At 33.8% G+C, this 14,837-nt stretch overlaps 1 protein-coding gene across 2 annotated transcripts; it reads right to left on the bottom strand.

The window, feature by feature from the left end:
* Positions 1–6,856: 6,856 nt before the first annotated feature.
* LOC119639965 (octopamine receptor) lies at positions 6,857–14,835 on the bottom strand. Of its 2 annotated transcripts, XM_038037715.1 has the most exons (6): positions 14,483–14,835; positions 14,144–14,413; positions 10,566–10,668; positions 10,358–10,483; positions 10,079–10,262; positions 8,994–9,983 (listed from the first exon to the last, which is right to left on the bottom strand). In XM_038037715.1, exons 1-6 carry the CDS (start codon positions 14,820–14,822, stop codon positions 8,994–8,996), a joined length of 2,013 nt encoding a protein of 670 aa, XP_037893643.1. In that variant the 5' UTR covers positions 14,823–14,835. The 2 variants fall into 2 exon arrangements, with proteins under 2 accessions (XP_037893642.1, XP_037893643.1); XM_038037714.1 differs by having other exon boundaries at positions 6,857–9,983; positions 14,144–14,835.
* Positions 14,836–14,837: the final 2 nt, after the last annotated feature.

Below are 14,837 nucleotides of genomic sequence, written 5' to 3' on the forward strand. Positions count from 1 at the left end.
TAATGGAAAAACAGATGTTATACTTATTATTGAAAGGCTGCATGCAACTTTACGTACACAAGCAACACTTGCTATAATGCAGATCTTAAGTATCTACAACTGTTACTTATTGTTTTCTTTTTTTATACCCTCCACTGAAAAATTGGAGCATAATCACCGCCTATGATAGAAACAGCGTAGAAAAACTTGAGATAGACCCACCTTTTATTATACCAATCGATTCATAACATCTTTTCATCTATGGGAGCATAAGAAAGAAGAATGGGAGCATAATCACCGCCTATGATAGAAGCAGAGTAGATGAACTTGAAATAGACCCACCTTTTATTATACCAATCGATTCAGAATATCTTCTCATCTGTCTGTCTTGCTTGTTGCAAATTTTGGTTCAACATACACAGGCCAGAGTTAAGTTTGATACATCAATATGTCTTGAAAATAGGTCGAACGGAAGCGTAATCCATATAACCCATACTACATGAGATGTAAGAATATAAGAAGGTATTCAACGCCCAGAAGAACTTGAGGTAAACTCAACTTTTATTATATCAATCGATTCAGAATATCTATCCGTCTTTTTTGTTGCGAATTTTTGTTCAACTTACAGGTCGCAGTTAAGTATGTCTTGAAAATAACCACCTCCTCCCGCCACTTCCTTTAAAAAAATTTTATTTTCAATGACTACATTAAGGGAAGTGGTAGAAGGTGGGCCGCATCCTACTATAGTTTTTAATATCGAGAGACTATGTAAAGTATATGAATTTCAGATCAGCATAAAATTCTGAATCAATTCAAGCACATCCACCTGCCCGTCTGCGTGGTGTACGTAATTGATTACTGTTTAGTCGCCAATATGAAGACATTGATTTCAAATATGGTAGAAACATTGGAAATATTTGCATGCCGGTATTGAAAATAGATTGAATTAGTCAAAGGATACATAACGTGGTAAATGAATGCTGGGTATAAAAAATTCGATGTCAGGCGAATATAATTTTCTTACTTGTTTTAGTGAATTTTTTTCGATGTTATTTGTGACTGATTTATGTCCAAGTTTGTAATAGATTTCATTAGATCAATTTTAAATGCGAATTGGAAGATTCACAGATGGAGCAACATTTATCTATTTACTTACATTCTTCTTCTTCTATGTCTTAACTTCAATAATTTTCAACACGCAATATATCAATAATATCCCATATGGTCTATTGGTTAGGATAACACTTTAAACTCACACATATGCATTCAGGTAGATTTATATTATTTACACTTACTTATTTACTTTTCTTGAAACAATATATTTACTTACATTTACTTATTTACTTTTCCTAAACATATATATTTATTTACATATCATTTATATGAAATTCTCGTAACCCTCCTTCCACGTTATTACATTACAGTTATGTTAACTGCTGTCTATCGTTGACTATTTCTTTAATTGCTGACCGATCTTTTTGCATAAGATAGTGTAGTACTTACCTCTTCCAATAACATTAACATGTTGCATGGATATGCAAGGTTTAACGACAAAAAGAGAAAAGTTCAGGCCTCGCAAAAGGACGACGTTTCCTTCCTTAGTAAAGAAAATTAAACTCCATGAAAATATAAGAACCCGTCCCACCCCGAATTTAATAATATTTTAATCAATGTAAGAAATAATCGGTTCATACGTTTTCTAATTTTTCAATTTCAGTTCCACTCAGGTTCTTGGAGTTATATATGAAATTATTAGGACACTCGTTTACTTCTGAGATACGCGATTGTGACTAATAACCATGGAAATAATAGATTTGGCGCATGTTTTCGCATTTCGATACTTTCAGCCACGCCCTAGCGGTCTGCAACAACGCCAAGATTGTTTTTAAATGTTAATCTGCCCACATTCGTTACCTTATTCTTAAAGCTGACGATAAAATACCATACAGCCGTCTGTCAATCCCAGTCCTAAAACTTAATTTCGATTGATAGCTTCAAGGACCTAAGTAGCTAGCCTAATACTGACTCGATATTTTCTGCTTTTTTTCCTCTGCCCTTATCCGTGGCAGTTATTCTCAGATTTCATGATTTAACACCCAGGCGTTACGACCTTGGAGCCGTCTTTTCAACTTCGTAGTGCAGCAATATATACTATTATTGATTAATAGATTCTGCGAGGGCTAACTTACTTTATTCTTCTTTTTTTACTATTCGTTAATATCTGCTACTCACTTTCAGATTTTATGGATTAATTTCCAGGTGTCACGATCCTCTTATCTGCTGATAGACTCTGATAACCAACTCGGTATTTACTTCTTCCTTTTTATGCCCTTATCCGTGGCATTTGTTCTCAAATCTTTTGATCACGACCCCATTATCTGTTAATAGACTCTGAGAGATAACTCGCATCTTCCTTCTTTTTTTTTTCTTATTCACTAATTACTGGCACTTAATCGCAAGTATCATGAATTAATTATCAAGTGTGACGACATTGAAGGCATCGCCTCGACATTGTAATACCGTGCTACAAGCATCTTTCCTATTATATATTCATATTTTCTGAGAGCTAACTTTCTTACTTCTTCGTTTGTTTTTTTATTCTTATAGGTGTAATTTAATGCTTGATCCTGGTTTCTGTCTAACTTCATTTCTCGTCCAGGAGATCTCTGGTTAACCAATGAGTTTAGTTCAAGCTCTAAGTTTCATTTTCGCATGGAACTACAAAGAAATGAAGGCGAATTGATGAATTAATTTGTATATATATATATATATATATATATATAAATGTATATGTATATATATGTAAGTACGTATAGCGAAATTGATTTTGCAATCTTGCATATAATGGATTATTTTATGTGCACTTTTCGAATTTCAAAAGGAATTATAAAATATCTATACAAATAATGTCTGGTAGAATAAGCGCATATTTACGCAAAAAATATTTGCAGTTGAAGGATGATAGATAATCACAAGCTGGAAAATGTATTAAATCATATTTTTTATTTAATTTCTCTTAATCTGTAAATAGCAGCGAAATTGCAAAGTGATAAAAAAGAAAATGAGTTTTTCTGAGGTAATTTGAAATTTTGAATAGTAAACTGCATAATATTTGTGCGTAAATAATACAAGAAATTTGTAAAAGGGTTTCATAATTCGGTACTTACCGTCATTACCGTTATGGTTCTTCGTATTTAAGAAAACTTTTATTTCTACACGATTTAAAAGTTATTTCGTTTATTTTTAATGAGAAAGTATTTTTTCACTTTTTTTTTTTTCATTTCAATTAAAACTTTTCACTATAATTTTTCTCTTTTCAGTTTTATTCATAATATCTAAACATTTAAAACTGCTAAATAAAGTTATTAAGATTAATCAATTTATGCTAATTTATTTATAAATTTTTATTTTTTTATTTTTTTTTTATTTATTTATTTATTTTTTTTTCATTCCACATTCGAATTTAAAACCGGAAATTTATCTTACTCTTCTTAGAAGCTTGAAAGTATAATAGCTTTTTTTTTTTTTTTCTTATTTCTATCTAGACCTTGTTTATAAAAGTGCTTGTACACCCCAAAGAGAGACTTTTTTTATTTTCCTTTTCATTTCCATGTATGTGGAAAGGCTAATATATATATTTTATTTCTTCCGCTTAATTGTTTTCATTTTTTTCAATTTTTGTATACGAATAGAGTAAAGAAAATGTCAATAGTAGTGTGCAAAAATTGCATTTTTTCTTTAATAAAATAATAGGTGTGTAAAGAAATTCCTTCCGTTTTTTCATAAAATTCAACCTGGATATAGATTTGCTATAAAGTTGAATAATCGGAATATGCAGTGGCATTATCTATGGTCTCTTGCCATTTATGGATGCTCTCGCAGTAGAAACTTGCCGATTTGAAGGCGGTATAATCACCGACGCATCAATTTATTTGAAACGTTGCTGATCCGAATAAGCGGTAATCGGAAGGCGGCAGGTCTGGGCAAGCTGAAAATTTTTTGGTTTTTTGGTTATTTTTGTGCAAGATGGACGAACGTACGCGATTATCAACATTTTTACGAGTACAATTTTTTTTTCGCAAACTATTTTTTAACTATAGCTTATTGTTTTTTTGTTTTCATATTTTTTCTCGAGTTAACCCATTTAGGGACATAGAAAAATGCCATACCGTGAATGGTGTCCATCCCATTAAACTGAGCGACAATTTATAAACAAGTGAAATTTACATTATTCCTCCCATCGATATCTAAGTTATCGGGAAAAGTGAAAGCTTTAGTTGCGTTTTATGTAGCAACCAATTTCAACGGAATGAATTCCTTTGCACATCTAATAAAAAGAAAATACTGGCCTTGAATTGAGTTTTAGATACACATCATCTCAAGTATATGCAATATCTACAGGTCTTAAAAACTGACCAAAACCTCCATCCGGACCATTTATATATGGAATTTTCTTGAGATGACAATGATAAGCATTATGAATCGATATTAACTTATTATCGACAAGCATTGTTTTATTATACATAAATAAAGTTTGCAACTTTATATAAACGAAACAGTTTTTGTACCAACCTAGAACCAATTCTTTCACATCAATTGACGGTAAGCATTAGAAAATTTCATCCATATAATTTCTTTCCAGTCCATGTTCTCTGAACTAAGTTTTCATATCGAGAAAAATGTTTTGAGTCAACTGAAGGCAGAATTAATTTATCAATTATCTGAAAGTCAGTGCACAGTTAGGCTAGGAAAAGTATATATTGAACTTAGTAAATCGGCAAGCGATAAAGACGGCAAAGTACAAGATTGAGCTAAAAACAAAAAGAAAAGAAAAAAAAGGACAAAACTTTTTCTTTCATATGCAATTTGTGCATATACCCCCTAAAGAAAATTCAGAATATTTGCGCAGGTCATGTATAAAAATTTCAGATAAGTTTTACGCGGAATATCCATAAATTCCCGGGTACTTCCTTCATAGGAGATAAATCGGGGCTTTCTGCATAGCACATATGAAAATTTCGGATACTTTTTGCACAGAATGTAAACGCATTGTAGATACCTTTTAGCCAGAATATCTACAAGCTTCACCTGCTTTCCACGCAGAATATAGATAAATTCCGGGCATTTTCTACACAGAAAGGAATTTATTCCACGCAGAGTGCAGATAAATTCAAAAGAGTGCACAACACGTATATAAAAATTTCGGATATTTTTTACATAGAATGCAATTAAATTACGGTTAATCCGCCTGAGTGGCCAACTAGGCAAGAGTCTCGACTAGCAACTCAATGGTCGTGGGTTCAAATCTCAAGTGCGGTAGAGTTTTTAATAAAAGCCGAAAGCCTTAGATGCTAGTGCTTTATGACTTTAGTTTTAGAATTTTTTCTCTGGCTAAATTTATAAAAAAAAAATAAAAAAAAAATTACGGTTACTTTTTAGGCAGAATGTTTCCGAAAATTTCGGATTGAAGTTTCTCAGACGGCGGTAAAAAATATTTAGAATCGATATTAACTGCTGCTGGTAAACGATTGGTAAGGATATTCTCAAAATTTTTATTGACAATAAACGATCCGCCCACAGACCAAATTCGCTCAAAATTCCTTACCATCGATCAACAATGTTTACGTAGCGTGCAGGAGTACATAGGTAGATAAATAGAGAGACAGACCTGATAAATTGGTAGCGATAGAAAAGCTCTTTTAATTATCCGGATATACTTAATCGATTTATTTTGAACTTACAGTCGAATTTTTTGTAATCTACAAATGCTTTCCATAATAATACTTTAGAATGAACATCTCGCGGTTCGTTAGCGAATAACATTTGAGCTTACTCTCTCGCTCGTTAGGCAAAGTGTAGAGTTCATATATGCAATTCTCTGAAGAGAACGCATAAATCGCTTAGGAAATATATGTTGACGTTTCTACTTAAGTGGTTTTTTTTGCACGTAGCCTATATATTGTATTTATACTCTCTATTAGTTGTGGTACAGGGTATATTCAGTTTGTGCGGGCTTGTGTAACATCAAGAAGGTCTTTAGTTACATCCAACAATGGACGTCATGGGCACAGAACCATTTTTTTAAACTTATGTCTGCTTGTCTGACCATGTGTCCATCCACTATCAATCTATGTAAAATTGAGGTTAGTGATAAACGTGAAAAGACAAATTCATAAAAAGAAAAGAAACAAGCAAAACAAAAAGAAGTAGAGATGGCTAAAGAACCGGGAGCTTCATATTAGCCAAGACAAGTTCCTGATTTCAATGAAATTAGTAGAGGAAAACTTTTTCTTTAAGCTCTTAGATGTTTCCATATTTCTAAACGAAAATTAACATCATTATAAAATCGCCTATGACTTGTCTCTCTGGGATATTTTGGTATTTTTCAAAATTAAGAAAACAGTCAAGAGGACTGACTGGTTACTTTTTGATGGGATAAAGAGGAAATTTTTGATCGATTACAAAACAAGAGGTCTTGCGTGAAAGTTGCTTTTAAATTAGACATTTTCTTCGTCACTTTTCCCTTAGCTAATGAAGTAAGAAGTCTTGCCGTCCACGTACCAAAATATTTTATATGCTAACATCATACATTAATAATAAATAAAAGACTTACGCAGCAGTAACGCGTAGTAAGCAAATATGATCATTAGTTTTTGTAATTATCCGACACGCGTTGCCAAATACTGTAAGAATATAATATGAAATTTATACAATACTATATACGATAAATATGAAGCAAATATGTCCGAGTTATATGTTGCAATCAAATATCGTACATTAGTTGGATAGAGGATATCAAAAAATCGTATAAAGCCAGTTATAATTTCTTTCTATGTTGTATTTACAATCTCCATATGTATATATATATATATATGTATGTTAAGCGAGTATATTAAGTGATTAAAAATATTAAGCCTTTGCATGTGTATGAAATATTAAAAATCTTTCATTTATATGCTAAAAATTATGGTATAACTTACTTAAATTTTCTTAATTGTTTGTTTGACTTTTCTTATACTTTAGCACATAAAAAGTTTACTCAAGAACCGTAAATTCAAATAAATTATAGTAAAACTTTATACAGATTTTCTTGTGCGAATAATTGCAATTACAATTAAAATTTTCTTAATGAACGTAAGGCATTAACTATTAAGTTATCATCACATATAAAATGAAAGGAATCGTCTTGTAAGCAAATATGCATATGAAATATTATAAATTATTATACCCAAATATCATCCAATAATCAGGTATTTCTTGTTTGGTTTTTATGTTTGTCACAATGATGGGTTTTCTTTTAACAATTTATGTATCCATTATGACTGTATATTCTATGTATAGTCGGAACCAATGAAAGTTTCTTAATCAGTCAGCAAATATATTTGCTTCTTGCCACGCTTTGCCACCCACCCCCCTAATCAAAGTCTAATTCCTACGTCTGTTCACTTATTTGCACCTGATACGTTCCGGTCTAAAAAAGTCGAGATATGGAGTTGAAGAATGATATATACGTAAATATATATATATTTTCTGGGTATATATTTATAAGCTGCCCACCCGTTCACTTTTGAAATGTTGCGGTCGAAAAAAGTCGAGATAGATAGCCGAAACTTATATAATGTCTATTCACTCCTTCGCTCCTGAAATGTTCCAGGTTGAAAAAATCGAGATAGAGAGTCAAAGAATATTACATATATAAGTATACATATTTTCTGGGTAGATAGTTGACTAATAGGCCCACCGTTAACATAGAATAGCAATAAATAATCCATTGCAAATATTGATTTTAAAGTTGGTAAAAATATTCTTCAGGGCCATTTGGCAAAACTCGGACCTGATATATATTTTGTGCATTCAGATCAAGTTTGAAAGTCGATGTGATCACGTACGAGTAACAAGTCTACCTTTGGCATAAAATTATTACTTATTATATATATGTTTTAATACCTAATAAAAACCTGCACCACGCCTGCTTGAGATAATGTGTGGGTGATCCGCCTATAAATATAGGCAAATACCTGAAATTTATTAGTCAGTTTGAAAGTTGTTAGACTTTCTATGGTCGCAAAAGTTGTGATAGAAATTTGACACTTCTAAGAAAGACGTAAATATGTCCTTAGTCCGTGGGTCAAGTCATACCTGGCATCCGTTACAAAATGCTCAATGACGAACATAACTTTCTTATTAAGTTTAGCTAAAGCTTTGCAGGCAAGGTTCAATTTGCATTTACTTGTGTTGCGTTTAACTCAATTTCAATGAAATTGTTTAGGTCTATCCTAAGGCTTAAGAAAGTTATCCTTTTTGCTGCACACATGATGAAAATTGCAATTTTTTCTTTAGTTGCGTGCGTGTGTGCGTGCGTGCGTGCATAGACAAGCATACATATATGTTTACATATTGCCAAATGCTTTTGCATTCCAATTTGAAACATAAATGCTATTTATGTGCATTTAGTCGCCAGTGTTCTTTGTCGATTTGGTGTTCCTTTGTAACGTAAATAAGTTAATTATCATTTAAATTTGTATGTATATTTTTTCAATGGTGTTTAATGTGTTATTGCCTTAATTTTCGTTTTCTTTTTTTTTTTAATCTACTATTTGCTATATATGCGATGATATGTATGAAACGTATGAGATATGTATGCATTGCACGTTTTTTCTTTTCTATTCACAAAATTCACTTAACAGTGCAGTAGTAACAATGTATGAAATTTTCATTTTATAATGGAAAATTAGTCAATCAGTCGAGCATGCGACATGTTTAATTGTATAGCTAACCGGAAAAAAACTCATGCTTTACAAGCTATGCGAAAATATTAATAATGGTTTCTTTTTTCTATAAATTTAAAAATGGAATTGATTGACTCACTGTCTCTCTCTCTCTCTGTCTTTAAAGTTTTTTTTAAATAACAAACCGCACAAATTCATTCCAACTGCATTTTTGTTTCTTTTACAATATGACGCTTAGAGCTAATCGTAGAATTACGAATTTGCATAATAGCTGATAAATGGTAACTATCGACGTATGGATATGGTATTGGCGGAGAATTGTGGTTTTGTTGTGGAAGCACTGAAAAAACGTTTGCATGTTAAACGCCAGAATGCTGCACGAAAGTCAACACTATAAAATGCATAAATGAACGGGTTAATGGCACTGTTGAACCAGCCCAACCATGTGAGTATTTTTGCTAATGTCTGGCTGACCTGATGTTCCTCGAGAAATGGCGTGATCAGATAGTAGATGAAAAATGGCAGCCAACAAGCAATAAAACCACCTACAACTATACTTAACGTTTGAGTGGTTTTGTTTTCTTTTTTCAACGATGAAATGCGATTTGACAACGATTTTGTATGATGATGATGATGATGTACAATGCCAGTGCCAGTAGCAGCCGTTGACCGTTGCGTTGGTTGACGTAGAATGGTTATGCTGGAAGATGTTGCTAGCGCTGTCGCTGTCGCTGTATCCGCTTGTTGCGGATTGGGTGAAGTGGGTGTCAGTAAATGACTTCCGGGATAGTTCGCTATTCCTTGATGATGATGACGTACACTATAACTGCGCATATGTTTAGAGGAATGTTGTTGCTGCTGTTGATAACGGCCGCCAGAAGTGGAAGTGGCCGTATTAAACGTCCACGGATTCTCCATGCTACTGCCTGTGATAGTCGTACCCGTGCCGGTGCCGGTACAAGCGCTCGTCATGGTCGTTATGGTCGATGAGGCAGTGGAGCCGCGTTTTAGGGACGATGCTCGTGTCATTTCATAGCAACCGCTTCGACTATGATTGGGTGATATCTGCAGAGCCAGCAACGTGGGACCTGTATTGGTCATACCATTTTCACCCTCTGACAGTAAATTCGATTCCTGTAGATCTTTCGTAATTGTCTGATTAGAACATGCACCTAAAGCCGTCACCGAACGTTTCTGATCCGAATCCAATTCCAATTCGCAGAGGTCATGATCTAATTCATTTTCCACATCAGCTGTAGTATAGCGCTTGAATTTCTGTTAGCATAAAATGTTACCAAGAGAAGAAAAGCCGGGAATGATCCCAAAAATATTGATTTTTGTTTTTTTCAAATTCCTATAGGAAAACTTACTTTATTATGTACACTTATATCGGTCATATGATCGTGTCGGGATGCTACAACGCAGGATATTCGAGCATAAACGTAGATCATAACGGCCATTGGTATGAAAAACGAACCCATAGCAGAAAATATCACATAGCCTTCATTCTGATTGTAGCGGCATTCTTTTAAATCTCTTCGTCCCGGTTCATACCTAAGCAAATAAATCAATACCGTTTCGAAGTAATCAAATGAAAGTCACCTACAAAGTGGGAAAAGAATTTCTGTTCATTTTCTGGTTTTACTTACCAACCCAACATAGGCGGGCAGGTGATAGCTAATGCCAGTATCCAAACAATTAAAATCATTATAAGAGCTAAGCGTTTGGAACGACGCCTTCGTGAATATGTTAGCGGCTGCGTAACGGCAAGATATCTAGAGAAAATTTATTAAGAAATTTCAGTTTTGGTTTTTTCTTGTTGTATTCATTTGAAATTGATTAACCCACAGTACATACCTATCTACACTTATAGCACATAAACTTAAAATAGATGCTGTACACAATAGAACGTCCAGCGATATCCAAATATCACATAAAACCCAACCAAGCTGCCATGAGCCTGCAAAAATAAACTTTTTGCAAATTTCCAAAGAAACTTCAAAGTAATCATAAACATTATTCAAGACATGATAAGGATGAGCTATATGAAAACTTTTTACCCTGGGCCCAGTTATGGGAAAACAGATGTTTAAACTCTTCACTGTTCTCTCTTTTCCCATTAACAAATTCTCATTATTAAAGAGAGAAGAGAAGAATGTTGATTTTCTTAACATTGAAACTGGAGATCGATCAGGCGAGTTGTCTTCTGTGAATTCAATGTTGTCGAAGTGTATAAAATATGTGACTAACTAAACTAATACTCGAATAGTCATAAAATTTTTACATGAATTTTGAATTTCGCTTGAAGGTCGGTACTGTTTAGATATTTTAAGAATTCGTTAATAATAATCTTATATCTGTGTTTCATCCTGCGAACTTATTGAGCAACGTGGCATGCGTACACGCGCTCACATTTTTTTTTTACACTCCTTAACGATTTGCGACTTTACTACAAAATCGATACACTACAGACACTAACAGAACAGGCTTTATCAGCCTTTGATGCTTGACATATCGCATCGTACGAGCATAAAAATTGAAGTGGTTTTGAAATAGTATTGCTATCATTCTAATAATTGTTTCCTTTCAATTTCAAAGCGACACCTTTTGCAATTTTAATTGTGGCTTAATAATATCATAGCTTGACAGGCGGAAGACATTGCAAGTGGCCGGTTCTAAATTTATTTAAGGAAAAAAAACTATGTTCAGCCCTGAGTAAATCCATTAACACCTACCAACAACTTGCGTACAATATTGCAGGGCAAGATTGAATAAAGCTGTACGGAATTGGGGAGGCGTTAAGTATGAACCGCATGACAGCTTGAAATCATTTGAAAAGAGCCGGCTACAAAAAAGAGTTCCAACTGCGAGAAACCGTAAACACTTTTTCTACGACCCATTAATTGTCCAAGCTGAAAAAAATTTTACTTATTCCTGCCTTACTTGTAATTTGTGAACAGGGTTAGTTAACTCTTTTGTTAACTTAAGACTGGCATTTCGCTACGACAAAGTTTGAAGAGGCTCAATGCCACGATATAAGGAAAGGGCAAAAATTCGAAGTGTTTGATAATTAGCTTAATTTACTGATTTTCATGATTTTCCGACATAATCTGCTGAGGATAAGAAAAAATTTGAAGCTAAGTTTGTTTTCCTAGGCAAAGTTTTATGATCACGATTTGGATTTCGATAGCTGGAAAGATAGACATACTCTATGTTCTAACGTCAGCGCCCGCTTTGATAACTTAATCAGGCGAAGCCGCGCTACCACTTTTGCTCAGATTCCCGCAAAGGTTCTTGCTGAGCACTTGTGGTTTATACATTTTCGCTGCTTCCAGCGAAGTATCCACTGTGCTACCACTTTTACTTATTTTCCCCCAGAAGTTCTTGCCAAGTTCATGTGGCAAAGCTAAGTTGTTCCCTTATTTACGTTGACCAAGACAAATTATTCAAAATTGTTCAAGTCCGAATCTGCTCATAGCTATTGGAGACGTCGAAAAGGTTTTGGCATTTACTTTCTATAGGACAGACGGTATTTTCTAATCGTTTACTATTATATTGTTGGAATAATCAGAATTGAACGACCAATAATCCAATACCAAGACATTTATAAAGGTCTGAATATTTCCTTTCATGTTCCCTAAGTTGTTGTGGACCCTAGAGGGTAGTGCAATGGCATTACTCGTACGAATAATTAGGAAAATGTTTAGTTGACATGGAGATGTAACGATTTTTGTTGTAACATTTTCCTCCCGTTCGTTGACAAATTTATGGTGGGATAGATTCTAATAGAGGCATTTGGCCGCGATATAATAAAGCTACACTAATTTATAGACATACTATTGATAATAGACCTTCGGAGAGTACAGCATTGGCTGTGGTCGCACTAAAATCCGGGGAAAGGAAAGATCATTGAACTAATTAAGTGAGAGAAGCGGACCGATGAGTCTATTTCAAGTTTTTTTTAAGACAAAAACTTACACAATATAGTTTTGTAGCACAAGTTGTGTAGAGTACAATGTAGTGAGCAGGCGGTATTGCAAGAGCCGCTATTACGCTCGAGAGAAAATAAAATAAAAGTGATCGAAATCTAATAATATTTTAAATCCTATATATTGACTGTGAATAGTAACATTGCCTCATATCGTTTCAAGCAAGTTGTTTAAAAATTCTTTAATCCTACAACAAATAGTTTTTTTCGGCTTTAGAGAAACTTTTTAATTACCTGAATGATGAGTAAATGCAGTAAAATACCTTTTGTTTCACTTTTCTAGTTAATAAATAAACAATTTGTTTTTCTCTAGCGGCCAGGTTTGTAGGTATTCAGCTTTGGAAGCTTTTTACACCCTACACCATATGTGTAAGGTATATTAAGTTTGAGCAGCTGTATGAAAGACGTGGAAGCATTAAAGACAAACCAAATTTTTACTATACCGATCGATTTAAAATCACTTACTGAATCAAACTAAGCTTGTCTGTCTGTCTGTCTCTGTCTTTTATTCTTGTTTCAACATATCGTTCACAATATTTGGAATATTTTGTTAGTACTGAACATGTCTTGACCTAAGGATTAGGATGTATGGAATTGAACCACTTTTCCCACCAGTCTTGAAACTTGAAACTACATTTTGAGAAATTTATTATATAAAAAAAAAATTGCAAAATTTCCAAAAAAAAGTACTTCTCGACAAAAATTACTTAGCATTAGTACTTGACCACACTCCGTGGAATGCGAACAATTTGGGTGAACCAAAGTTTCGAATCCCGTTTCATGTGATTGCTCCTACGAAAACGCCGGTAAAATATCTCTAATTTGAGGATCGCTAGTAGTAATTTTAAATAAAAATTCCGTATATGAAAATTGAGGTGAGGAGGGATTCTCAAGCTTTTATACGGTAAGAAAATCTGACTTTTACTGCTTTATGAGGAAGATAAGGTAACCTTTAACAAGAATAGTGAATGTTTAAATTTAGATGACACGCACACACATTTCACGTTTTGAATCAGTTTACATTCGGATTCGTGTGACCTCTATGAAGGGTATGCCTTTATATGACATGATAAATATGATAAAATTTTTGATGTTTTACAGCGAAAATGAATGAAACGTTGCTTTGCATCGCAAGGGCGTAGTGTACTCAATGACCATTGTTGTCTGAGCGAAAAGTTTTATTTATGAAAAGCTAAAAAAAATGTAAATTGCGTAAACTGGAAGCTGTCTTGGTTTCTTTCCTGTCCCTCTTTACAAGATTTTCTTTTATGCCAGCCGTATAATAAGCTTTGGATGTGTTTATTCCTTTATATGCTTTCGACTTTGTTGTTTCTTTCATGCTTTAATGTGGCTTTCATAACTGAATAAACTCGCAATGATGATAATTATGATATATGCCTAATAACAATGGTGGATAATTTGAAAGGTAAAATTTTCGCTTACTTACCGATTAGATGTACGGCGACTGCCGGTGGCATTACAAAAATGCCGACTAATAAATCGGCGACCGCTAGACTCATTACAAAACAATTCGTTACAGTTTTAAGGCGACGCGTTGTAATGACAGCCAAAATGACTAAAGTGTTACCGATAATTGTGATTACAATGAATATGCAGAAGACGATAATCAGGCAGATGCCCTGCCACGATAATATGAAATCATAAAAATGTGACCATTCTACTGTTTCGGTAGCGTTAATTGCCTCGCTAATGTTTACTGAGTTAAATGAATAATTGTTGTTACTATTGTTGTTATTATTATTATTATTATTGTTGTTGTTGTTACCATCCAGTGCATCGTTATTATAAAAAGTATAATTGACGTTCGTAGCAATTTCTGAAGCAAACAAGGATACTGATGATGATGATGATAATAACGAAGAAGATGCTGCCGCTGCTGCTGCTGCTGCTGATGATGATGGTGATAATGAGAATTCTGATGATGAAGTATTTGGTTTATAAAATAATGCACGATGAACGTGATTAATGTCATCGGTTACACTGAAAAGCGATTCTTCAATGGCCAACGATAGATCATCGCGGCCAACGCGGTGATATGCTGTCACTGCCGCAGTTGCACTTGCTGGTGACACGGTTGCTGCTGCTGTCATATACGACGAGTACATGTATATATATATATA

The sequence above is a fragment of the Glossina fuscipes genome, unplaced genomic scaffold, assembly GCF_014805625.2.
Source record: "Glossina fuscipes isolate IAEA_lab_2018 unplaced genomic scaffold, Yale_Gfus_2 114, whole genome shotgun sequence".
Classification (NCBI taxonomy): Eukaryota; Metazoa; Arthropoda; class Insecta; order Diptera; family Glossinidae; genus Glossina; species Glossina fuscipes.